The sequence below is a fragment of the Coregonus clupeaformis genome, unplaced genomic scaffold, assembly GCF_020615455.1.
Source record: "Coregonus clupeaformis isolate EN_2021a unplaced genomic scaffold, ASM2061545v1 scaf0571, whole genome shotgun sequence".
NCBI classification, from domain to species: domain Eukaryota; kingdom Metazoa; phylum Chordata; class Actinopteri; order Salmoniformes; family Salmonidae; genus Coregonus; species Coregonus clupeaformis.
Genome location: NW_025534026.1, coordinates 184775 through 197386, shown reverse-complemented (window position 1 = coordinate 197386; position 12612 = coordinate 184775). Strand labels below are relative to the sequence as shown.

Sequence of the window (12612 nt, the reverse complement as noted above, 5' to 3'; positions counted from 1 at the left end):
AGCTCTGAAAAATCTGTTCAGACCCCAGTCCTACCTACAGGTTATGGAAAATTTGCTCTTTTAGTATTTCTCCGGTAGGTTTCCTGAAGGAGAAAGTCTCAATTTCTATGTCAAAGATAATAAAACAAAAACACTGTAGTAAATACTACAGTAATGTCTGCAAAAACACTACATTATTACTATAGTATATATTACAGTTTTCTTTTATTACAGTATTTATACTATAGTTAACTGTAAATGCTACAGTATAATACAGTATACTACAGTAAATACTACAATAAATACTACAGAAGAAACAGAAAAGTGTATTCACTGCAGTGAATACTACAGTAAAATCCACAAAAACCATACAGTGAATACTATAGTATTTATACCATAGTATACTATAGTATTTTTTTATGTGGGTAGCTATAGCAGCACTATGCAATGGGACCTTCATAGCAGATATCCCAGGTCTAACCAACCTATTTAGACAGACTTACTACAGAATGTCTGAGTAGAAATGAATTGGCATTCTGAAATTCTCAACCAGCCAATGAACAACTCACTGTGTGAGTTAAGGATTTACTATATGGATTTATCATACAGTATTACTCTACACAGATAATACTGTACCGTCATCTCAGAGTTCCCTAGGAAGTCATTCTTCTCTTATCTTCCTCTGTACTTTACTGACCGATACACTTCACCTGTTCCTTCTTTGACTTCACTAAACCATTCCATCCTCCTGAAAGCATTCCATCACACCAAGTTCTGCTGCCTCTCATTATCAATTTACATGGCTGATATCATCTTTAGTCAACACCAATATCTTTTGACATGGAGATGCTTGTATAATACTTTCTCTCTCCTTCTCTCCCTCCTTTCATCTCTTTCTGTCACTCTTCTTACGCACAGAAACACGTGCTGCTTTACTTTCTTCATCAACGTGCCTCTGCCCACATACCTGTCTTCAGCGATCAAACACAGATCAACTTGATGGAAACAGTGGGGATAGGGTTGTCTGGGAGCTACAGATCTCTGTTTGTCTATCTGCCTGTCTCTCTCCGTTCCTTTCTTCCCCTATGGCTACAACACATGCTGTTGCAGATCAATAGGTTTGTGTTCACATTGTTTCTAAACACTCCACTCCACTAGAGTACGTATATCCAGTGTTTAACAACCTGTATTTCCCTTCATATTCAAAGCACCTGCCCAGTATAATAGTTTTTCCCAGTAATAATTAATCTCAATTGTTTTTAAGACTAAAGATGAGGCTGTGAGGAAACAATAGAGAAAATAGAAGGAGAAATGAGGGAGATATCAACATCTGTTGACGAGTCACAGAATAGAACAGAAGTATGACGGTGAAGTACCAAAACTCCCTTTAGAAGTCAACAAAATCCCCTATAGCTTCAGTCGCTGGAGAAAACAAGGTCATATTCATTAGGGCACACCATAGCAAAAAGTTTCGCAACAGAACACAAAAACAAGTGTTTCTAATTGGACGAGTCCAGGTTGTACCGCCCAGTTTTAGTCTGTTTTCTTCTGTTTTGTGCCTAATGAATACACCCAAGTTCACAGTTCCACCCCTGGGGCAGCAGGGGGCAATGAAGTCTAGCTGTCCCATGCCCCAGCTTGGCTAGTCTTCCTTTCCCTTTCCCGTTCCCCATTCCTTTAGGGGGTTTTAGTAGTGGGTTACTAGTAGAGGGGTTCTAGTTGGTCTTGATCTCCAAGATGGAGGGGTTGTGGTCCAGGATAGACAAAATGATCTTGTCCATGTACTGCCGCAGACGGAAGTTGATCTCCTCCTGCTCCTTGAGGGCCTCCATCAACTGTGGAGAAATATCAAATCAATGTTATGTTACCATCAGATATGGTGGTGCCATTATCTGGTTATACTATGACCTAAATCAACTCTTCTAGGGTTACTCCGAAATTATCAAATGATCAAATGATTCTCATTATGAATGAAAAACTCACGTCGTCTCGTGAGGCGTTGTCTATCTCGGCAGCCAGCGACTGGGCCTTGGTCTGGGTGGCGAACAGGTTCTTAGCCTCATACAGACTCAGACTGAGGATCTGACCATTCAGGTCGTCGTTCTGTTCCCTTAGCTTCAGGTTCTCCTGTTGGGTGGAGGGGGGAGTGAAGGAGGGAGGGAGGGAGGGATAAAGAGAGGAGGTTGGGAGTTTGGGAGAGAGAAGAGGGAGGGGGAAGTAGAGGGAGAGAGGAGGGAAGGAAAGAGAGAGAGAGAGCGATGAGTATCATAGTTTGATTTGGCAGACTGAAGCGATGGGTTAAGAGGGAGTCCACAGCTTGATGAGTTTCATCTCAATTCTCCAAGCGCCCCACTTCATCCACACTGTGTCAGTAGGCAGGGCCTGTTAGATTAGACTACTGAAGCCTCACACAACTACACACATGACAAACCATCTCTTGATTTCAACAGCAGCCGACACAGCACACCACATCTACAGTAACACCTACAGGACAGGACACAGGTTATTATGGTTATCACGGTGTTATGGCACAAACTGCTCCCTGTGTCAACTGGGGGTGAAGCTCTATAGGCGCTGTATGGTGGTGTTATTAACGGTGGTTAATGGCAGGGGTCAAAGGTTAAAGGTCACAGGAAACAACGGTGGGTTTGTTTACCGTCTGACCGTGACGGAGGCGTGCCCCAGCGGATACTACGAGGTGGTGGAGGTCAGAGGTCAGAGGAAAGTCCTGCGAGACAAACCGCTGGACACACAGAGGAAGAGCACAGAGTAGCACAGGGAGACATGAGGGACGGAATAGACTCATTCATCCCTGTTTGTAATACGATCAAATCAGCTAGCTGATCTGTGTTCTCTTTTGAACCCTTTTTCAAATTTGAAACAGTGCCATTATAAAAGAACAGATTTTAAATAAAGAGTTTCAGATAAGCACCATTTGATCTAAAATTGTTGAGAAAAGAGGAAAAAGGCATCACATATCTGCCTGACACCAATTAGAGATGGATCACTAAGTAATGTTTCTCTTCCAGCCTTGTAGTTTAAACTTTGAGCCTGTGACTGCAGAAAATGACTGTGCGAAAAAAGCTTTACGTGTATGTGTAGTCTGGGTACCAGTCTTTTTAGCTAACATTCCACCCCTTGCCACTCCTGTCATTTGTCAAATGTAATAGCTGAGCAGAGACGGCAACCAGGCTAGTGTGAGAGAGAGAGAAAAAGAGAGAGAGAGAAAAAGAGAGTCAGAGAGAGAGTGAGACAGATCCAGATGAAAGCTGCAGGCAAGGCGAGGCATTGTGATTACTCTCCTAGCGTTACTGTCAGTTTGACAGTGTGTACTGACCGAAGGCAAGAAAGAAGCCTACAGTAGAATATCAAATCTTTACACATGAAGATACTGCAATACTGCATGTCTCAGCAATAGAGCCTCTTGCCTGCGTTTGCCTCAAGGCTTTGTGGTTTAGTATCATAAAGTCTGCCTTATCTGAGAGGGCATCTTAGAAACACTTTTATCTTGATCTCTTATCTCATGTTTACACTAGGTCCGATGCTCGTAACAAGGATGGGGAACAATAACAATGTGATTTCCCTGCCCTTGACAGACAGATACCACTGGTATTCACTACCTAGAAATTGCACACTATCTAAGAATTCGAAAGGACAACACTTACTGTAGATAGATATGACTAGTGTATGCCACTCTCTATGTTGAGAGTGTACTCACAGCATTAGACTATCACATAAAACACTATCAACTTACACACCAGCATATACAGTGAGGGAAAAAAGTATTTGATCCCCTGCTGATTTTGTATGTTTGCCCACTGACAAAGACATGATCAGTCTATAATTTGAATGGTAGGTTTATTTGAACAGTAGGAGACAGAATAACAACAAAGAAATCCAGAAAAACGCATGTAAAAAATGTTATAAATTGATTTGCATTTTAATGAGGGAAATAAGTATTTGACCCCTCTGCAAAACATGACTTAGTACTTGGTGGCAAAACCCTTGTTGGCATTCACAGAGGTCAGACGTTTCTTGTAGTTGGCCACCAGGTTTGCACACATCTCAGGAGGGATTTTGTTCCACTCCTCTTTGCAGATCTTCTCCAAGTCATTAAGGTTTCGAGGCTGACGTTTGGCAGGATTTCAGTCCTTCACGGCGTAGTGTGTTACCAATTGTTTTCTTGGTGACTATGGTCCCAGCTGCCTTGAGATCATTGACAAGATCCTCCCGTGTAGTTCTGGGGCTGATTCCTCACCGTTCTCATGATCATTGCAACTCCATGAGGTGAGATCTTGCATGGAGCCCGAGACAGTTATTTTGTGTTTCTTCCATTTGCGAACAATCGCACCAACTGTTGTCACCTTCTCACCAAACTGCTTTGCGATGGTCTTGTAGCTCATTCCAGCCTTGTGTAGGTCTACAATCTTGTCCCTGACATCATTGGAAAGCTCTTTGGTCTTGGCCATGGTGGAGAGTTTGGAATCTGATTGATTGATTGCTTCTGTGGACAGGTGTCTTTTATACAGGTAACAAACTGAGATTAGGAGCACTCCCTTTAAGAGTGTGCTCCTAATCTCAGCTCATTACCTGTATAAAAGACACCTGGGAGCCAGACATCTTTCTGATTGAGAGGGGGTCAAATACTTATTTCCCTCATTAAAATGCGAATCAATTTATAACATTTCTGACATGCGTCAGAACATTTTTGTTGTTGTTATTCTGTCTCTCACTGTTCAAATAAACCTACCATTAAAATTATAGACTGATCATTTCTTTGTCAGTGGGCAAACGTACAAAATCAGCAGGGGATCAAATACTTTTTTCCCTCACTGTAGTGGTGGCATTTACAAATACATACAGTATACTTAGGGGTGGAATTGAGGAGAACGCGTGTAAAAAAAAACAAATGTTGTGTAAAATATTGTTTTTGAGCCCCACCTGTTTGAGTCTCTTGCCAAATTAAATCCTAGCAAATACCCAAACAGAGGAAGGAACAATGCACTCATATAGAGTTGAAACAGCACCTACACATGCCTGTCAGCAATAGCCACTAGGTCTCAAGCCCACCTGTTTGAGTCTCTTGACCTCGTGCTCCAGCTCCATCTCTCTGGTCTTGGCGTTGAACTCCGTCAGCCCAGAGGAAGAGCTGCGGCCGCGGCCAGGCTTCTCTGTCTCCAGCTTGAACAACTGCAGGTGCTCCAGCTCCCGACGAAGGTCCTCAATCAACTGCAGGAGAGGGACACAACCAGGGATGATATGTGGTAGCTGTCGTGAAGACTGTTCAGTTATAAAGGGTACCTGGGATAGCCACGTAGACCAGTCTGATGAAGTGGGCAGACTGGTTTATGTGCAAACATTCAGCTACTAGAGAGTTCAGAGGAGTGGGAGAGGCATCATAAGCTTTCTTTTCATACTACATGTGAAAGTGTGTACAAGTATGTGTACATGCTTGTGTGTGTGTGCGTTATCCCTCCTCTCACCTCCTGCATGGCCTCCCTCTCCTTCTGGAACTCATGTCTGTTCTGTCTCAGCTTGTCCATCATCTTCCTGTAGAGGTCCATCTCATCCTTCAGCCTCAGACTGGTGTCCTCCAGCTTGTCTGTCATACGCTGCTTCTCCTGACCGCACACACATATAGACACGTTCAAATACATGTGATGATACACAGAGAATGAAGTGTGTATTGTTTTCAAACGTATGCCTGATTCACATTACAGGCCCAAGCCAAGGCAATATGTTCTGGGCTGGACTGGTTACACATCCACCATATTTGCTGGGACCGTGCTGGAAAGGACATTTACATTTACATTTTAGTCATTTAGCAGACGCTCTTATCCAGAGCGACTTACAGTTAGTGAGTGCCTACATTTTTTTTTCTTCATACTCGTACCCACAACCCTGGCGTTGCAAACGCCATGCTCTATCAACTGAGCTACATCCCTGCCGGCCATTCCCTCCCCTACCCTGGACGACGCTGGGCCAATTATTCGCCGCCCCATGGGTCTCCCGGTCGCAGCCGGCTACGACAGAGCCTGGATTCGAACCAGGATCTCTAGTGGCACAGCTAGCACTGCAATGCAGTGCCTTAGACCACTGCACCACTCGGGAGACCACGTGAATAGAAAACACCCAAGCCAGCACAGTGCAGTTCGGGGCGGCCCTATAGGCCAAGTACAACAACTTAGGGACAGGCAAAATTATACAACGAGCTAGAGAGGGTGGTCACTCAATCTCAAAACTGACCCCGATTACCCAATAACCTCTGCTCTACCCCCAACCTCCAGAGTAGCTTATCAAAATAAAAGTCACATGTTGTTCACACAATAAAGGTCCCACAGTATGAATAAGACATTAGTTTGTTAGGATGTATGGGGTAAGCAAGAACACATTCAGTCTAATAATGTACAGTGAATAGTCTTGTAAGAAGAAGCATTAGGACACATACCTTAAAATGAACTATACATTTAATGAATTTACAGTACTATGCACAGTGCAAATACTGCAAAAAAAATTGAAATGCACAACTGCTATTCATAAACATATTCTCTACAGCTGGTAATGAAATGTTGCCTGGCTACCCAAACTCCTTGCTCCGGCCAAACGCTACGTCACGCCACCCCCACAGACGTTAGTTTCTTCTCCGTAATGAGTCTGAATCTGAGTTTCTCCCCGACGATTTTTAGAACGGAAAAACATTCTAGCCGCTCTGATTGGTCCCAGAAACCAATGTGTTGTGCCAGAGCCAGAATACACGTGGATAAAATGGCAGTTTGAAAATACGATTGGCTTTGATACAATCAAATCGCTGATTACTTTGTTTTGTACAACACCCCTCATTTGGACGTCACCACAAACGACTTCAACTGTCACGGTTTCTGCCGAGGCTGCTCCTTCTCCTTGTTCGGGCAGGCTTCGGCGGTCGTCGTCCCCGGAGTACTAGCTGCCACCGTTCGTTCTTTCTGTGTTTGTTTGGTTTGGTCTGTTTTGGTACACCTGTTTCTCATTTTGTCTTGATTATGTGTCCTTTAAGTTCTCGTTGTTTCTGTCTTGTGGTTGTGTGTAGTTGTTCCGTGTCAGCAGGTGTTGCCAGTCAGTTTGTGCTCTATTTCTGTTCTAGATAGAGAGTCCGCACTGTTGTGCGTGTTTTGTATTTATACGCTGAGTGCGTTATTTTTCTTGTGCCTCCGGCTCTGTTTGTAGCCGTTCATTCTGTGGACTTTATTAAAGTATTTTGGACTAGCATCTGCATCCTGCATCTGATTCCCACACCACACCTACGCCCGCTCTGACATCAACGATGGCAGTCTCAGACTGAAGTATGTAGTGAACGACAGAGCAGCGGAATAATTCAGTTTGAGTCGTCAGGCAACCTGAAGTGTATAGTATAGTAATTAGTTAGTGTGACTCTGTCTGTTAGGAGTTCACACCCACACAATCAAATAATCATGCAGACCAGTAATGCCAACTTCCTCACATGTTTTCACCAGGCAGGCTGGAAATAGAGGTGTTGATATGAGCCCAGCTGTAGCCTTCACACCTCCAAATGTGTGTGTGTGTGTGTGTGCGTGTGTGACTTTGGCAATTGGTCATGTGCTGTTGATGGGTGGGTGTTCATGTTTTGTAACCAGTTACCGAGGTCTCTGTCTGTGCAGAGATTGTAGTACTGGAGTTACATGAGTGAGAGTGTGTGATAATGAGTGTGTTTGTACTAAATGTAGTCTACTGTTTCTCTGAGGATGATATGTAAGCAAGGACGCACATACCTCGTCCAGTTTCTCTGTCTGAGACTTCAGTCTGCACATGTTCACCGATATATATCCGTTCTCCTCCTCTAGCAACTGGACTCTGTGGGGGAAGAAGAGGAAACACATTTTGATAATTCATCCATGTTTAGCATATGCCAGGGTTATTCAAAACAAAGCCAATAACAAAGAGAAATGGAAATTAGCAGTACAGCGGACCTCAAGGCCTAATCTATGGTATCTACCTAGCTCTATGGACTACACTCTTAGAAAAAAGGGTTCCAAAGGGATTATTCGGCTGTCCCCATAGGATAACCCTTTTTGGTTTCAGGTAGAACCGTTTTGCGTTCCATGTAGAACCCTCTGTGGAAAGGTTTCTACATGGAACCCAAAAGGGTTTTTACCTGGAAACCAAAGGGTTCTACCTATTGGAACAGCCAAAGAACCCTTTTAGGTTCTAGATAGCGCATAAATGTAAATATGAGTATCTATGATGCAGTGTATAAATGATTGAAGTAAGTGTGTTTGTGTGTGTGTGTGTGTGTGTGTGTGTGTAAGTGTGTGTGTTACCGGTTGTGTAGCAGCTCTATCTCAGTGTTCCTGTCCCTCTCCATCTTGCTGTAGGCTTCACGGTGTCGTCTCTGCTCTTCCTCTGTGTTCTGCTCTGCCCGCGCCTCCTGGTCCTTCAACTGCTCCTCCAACTCGTGGACCCTGTGAGTGACACACACACGCACACGCACACACACACATTAACAAACATAAGCATACTGTAAATGAGATATGCAAAAACATGCTCACACACACATATATATATTTAAGAATAAATGTGTGTGCGTGCGTTTGTTTGTGTGTATGTGTATGTGTGTATCTACGTGTGTGTGTGTGTGTGTGTGTGTGTGTGTGTGTGTGTGTGTGTGTGTGTGTGTGTGTGTGTGTGTGGTGGGTGGGTGGGGTGGGCATGCATGTGTGTGTGTAAACCTCCTACCTGTGAACCAGCTGTGTGTTCTCCTGCTTCAGCTTGGACTTGAGATCTCCATTCATCAGAGTGTCATTCTCCAACTCTGCTACTTTCTTCTCTAGGTAACTCACCTGTGTGTTGGGGAGAGAGAGGGAGAGAGAGAGAGAGAGAGAGAGAGAGAGAGAGAGAGAGAGAGAGAGAGAGAGAGAGAGAGAGAGAGAGGTGGTAAATAGGGAGAGAGAGGGTAAGATATGTTATATCAATGTCCTTACTTCAGCCAGCACAATCAGCAACAAGCTCTGCCAGAGCCATTCATTTCATTTCACAGCAGAACACCTCTTGACAGTAGCAGCCAATGCAATCAATTTCACAATTGGTATCCTATCAACTTTCACCTTAATAGAATTGAGTGCAGGTAGTGGAACGGTCACAGATAGAGACAGACACAATAAATGGCAGTACCTTCCATAGAATGAAATAGAACACAATGTATCTCTACGGTACCTTCTCAGTGATGTCGATGTCACAGGAGTCGATGCTGTCTCGGAACAGGTCCTCCGTGCTGCCGTTGCTGCTGCTGAAGTTACTGGTCTGGAGGAGCTGCCTGCAGACAGAGAGAACAAAAGAGAGAGGAAGAAGCTGTTACACACATGACTCCATCCAAACAGAAACTCCCAAAACTACAGCTCGCAAACAGAAGCTTCCAGAACTACATCTCCCATACTGTAGTGTTAGCCCAGGCACCAGTGTTTCAGCTGTAGCCAACTCCTTTGTTCTTGAGGCCAAAACAGTAACAGACTGGGACCTACAGTAACCAACAAAGACAGCTACTGTGCAGTGTGCAACCTAGAAGCAGTCCACTAAGACTTGATCCGTTTGAAGAAAAAACTCTATCCCTTCACCTTAAAATCTCTCACAACTGTGGTAGTCCTATAGGGCTATCCCTTTCTAGCTTCACCCCATAGGGCATAAATCTGAGCTTTACTGCTGAACCATAATGCCACTGTGTGTACATCCCATCTCCACTCCTGCAGAAAGAATGCCGCAGGATAGGATGAAAAAGGGACTATAAGCATAAGGGCTGTGCCAGTGAGGGAGCTGATGATATTGCATAGAGTGCACACACACACATCACACACTATTACAGTACAAAGACACACAGGCCTGCATGCCCATATGTACGCACGCACACACACACACACACACACACACACACAGTGACATTCAAACTGCCGCCACGACAGCTAGCCCCTCTCTAACTAATGGAATGGCTTCACACCAGCATCCATTACAGAGACTATTCATCAATAAGAGGAGGAGGAGAAAGGGAGGGAAAGAGTAGGGGAGGAGAGGAGAGGAGGAGAGGTAGAGAGTAGGGAAGGAAATGGAGAGAGGAGAGGAGAGGAGGGGAGGTAGAGAGGAAAGGAGAGGAGAGGAGAGGAGAGGAAAGGGAGAGAGGAGGAGAGGTAGAGGAGGAGAGGGAGAGAGTAGAGGAGGAGAGTAGAAGAGAGAGAGAGAGTAGAGGAGGAGAGTAGAAGAGAGGGAGAGAGTAGAGGAGGAGAGTAGAAGAGAGGGAGAGCGTAGAGGAGGAGAGTAGAAGAGAGAGAGAGAGGAGGAGAGTATAAGAGAGAGAGAGTAGAGAAGGAGAGTAGTAGAGGGAGAGAGTAGAGGAGTAGAGTAGAAGAGAGGGAGAGAGTAGAGGAGGAGAGTAGAAGAGAGGGAGAGCGTAGAGGAGGAGAGTAGAAGAGAGAGAGAGAGGAGGAGAGTAGAAGAGAGAGAGAGTAGAGAAGGAGAGTAGTAGAGGAAGAGAGTAGAGGAGTAGAGTAGAAGAGAGGGAGAGAGTAGAGGAGGAGAGTAGAAGAGAGGGAGAGCGTAGAGGAGGAGAGTATAAGAGAGAGAGGGAGTAGAGGAGGAGAGTAGAAGAGAGGGAGAGAGTAGAGGAGGAGAGAAAGGAAAACAGAAGAGAGGGAGGGGAGAGGTTGATCCCTATGCACATAGATCAGTGCTGGCAGGCCTATCTCTATTTGTCAGTTTAATTCACTACAGGAGGGAAGTAGGACAAAGCCCTAGATACACTGTACATTGACCACAATGAAAGGATATCATATTAGGTAAGCTATAAAACCTTGAAGAGAGCCTATCCAACTGACAATCTCTTAGAAATAAATATAAACTATTGGAACCAAGACTTAAAAAGAACTGATATTGGCACAAGATAGAGGGAATGTTGGGACATAACTAACAAAATTACAATTAACTAAAATGTACGCTTAATCCAGTATGAACTAATGTATAGAATGTATTATACAAGAGACAAAATTCACAAATTCTACACACAATGGCAGATTAATTTATGTCTTAAGTGTAAAACTAACAATTAATCAATAATCCATGCCTTCTGGGAATGTTATGAAGTCCAAAAATTATGGATGGATTAAGAAAGTTGGCTGTCAGAACTATTACAATGTAAATGTACTTTTAATCCGTCTGTCTGCATAATTCAAGATATGGCATATGAGGGTGCAGTGAGATACCTGATGGGTTGGACGATACTTTTCTCGTCAATCATCTTGAAAAAACGTATACTTAAAAACTGGAAATCAACCAATCCTCTGTTGTTAACACAATGGAAAGGTCAAATGCTTTATTATCTAAATGTTGAAAGTGTGTGGCGATGGAGAGAAACAAAATGGTGCAGTTTGAGGCCATGTGGCAGAGAGTGATGTGGGCGCTGGAGATGGGGGTGTTAGCATGTGGGTCTGGGCATGTGCTATGTAGTTGATGTTTGTGTGATGTTGTTGTTTGTATGTTTTGTACTGTAACAAAATTAATAATGCCTTCACTGCATTGTATACAGGTACACTTGTATGCTGAACACAGTGCCCCTGCTTCAATGTGTACATACAAGCATCTTAATTGGATCACCCTGTTGTTGCAGAAAATGTCCTTGATTTGCCCTAACAAAAAATTGATTAACCCCTACAAAAATTTCCATTAATTATAATCCACACAATAATTCACATTTCCCGTTTCTGCAGGGTTATTTTCCTGCTGTGAGAAACTGCTTAAATGAAGATCCTCCATCTGTACACAGTAGTAACTGTAGTAGTAAAGTGAACACAGAAGAGGTAGAGAGGTTCAGTATACTAAAACCATTACCTTATTACTTAGGAAGTATTACTTAGATAGTAGTCTAATACACAGGCTAATATAATGATCACTTGACTAAGGGACTGGATCAATAAGGAAGTGGTCATCATTAACCAATAACCAACATACAAAAACAAACACAGTAACCACACAAGTATTACTTAGATAGTAGTCTAATACACTGGCTAACATAATGATCACATGACTAAGGGACTGGATCAATAAGGAAGTGGCCAACATACAAAAACAAACACAGTAACAACACATACATATGGTGACGTGACTGACCTGCCAAAGGCTGTGCTGGAGATTTTCCTATTGGGGCTGGAGAAAAAGAAACAGAAAACATCACAGTTAGTCTTACCCTTGTCAAATGTCATGGATATGTCTAGAGACTTTAGTTTATTAGTTATAACAATGAATTATAGATAGTAAAGCTAATTGCTGTGTGATTGGTATTAAGATAGTATTGTTAATCAGCATTTTGCACAAGAGGAGAAAGAGAGTATGTGTTCCAAATGGCACCATGTTTCCTATATAGTGCACTACTATTGACTAGAGCCCTACAGACCCTGGTCAATAGTAGAGCCCTATAAAGGGAAGAGGGTGCCATTTACGACACAACCAGAGAGTAGGGCACGAAGGGCATGTCAATGTTAATGAAATAATGTTCCCTGAGGGTGCTGCTGGGAACAGTAGTTTTGTTGGCTAAGCAATAGTTCTGTCTCAAAGCTTTGTGTCTGCTTCACTATTAAATCAAAGAGAGAAATCTCTCGCACA

General features: G+C 43.4%; 1 protein-coding gene across 3 annotated transcripts in view; it reads right to left on the bottom strand.

Moving 5' to 3' along the window:
• Nucleotides 1-207: 207 nt before the first annotated feature.
• The window catches only part of LOC121532550 (rab11 family-interacting protein 4A-like), a 100532-nt gene continuing 88127 nt past the window's right edge, over nt 208-12612 (bottom strand). For 2 of the 3 annotated variants that reach the window (XM_045215968.1, XM_045215970.1), the window contains 10 exons: nt 12121-12156; nt 9187-9286; nt 8710-8813; nt 8295-8435; nt 7746-7827; nt 5463-5600; nt 5050-5208; nt 2636-2722; nt 1963-2106; nt 208-1814 (listed from right to left, as the gene is read on the bottom strand). In XM_045215968.1, coding sequence (XP_045071903.1) covers nt 1695-1814; nt 1963-2106; nt 2636-2722; nt 5050-5208; nt 5463-5600; nt 7746-7827; nt 8295-8435; nt 8710-8813; nt 9187-9286; nt 12121-12156 — 1111 coding nt within the window. In that variant the 3' untranslated portion in view covers nt 208-1694. The remainder of the gene's footprint in view (nt 1815-1962; nt 2107-2635; nt 2723-5049; nt 5209-5462; nt 5601-7745; nt 7828-8294; nt 8436-8709; nt 8814-9186; nt 9287-12120; nt 12157-12612) is intronic. The other variant, XM_045215969.1, reaches the window with a different exon arrangement.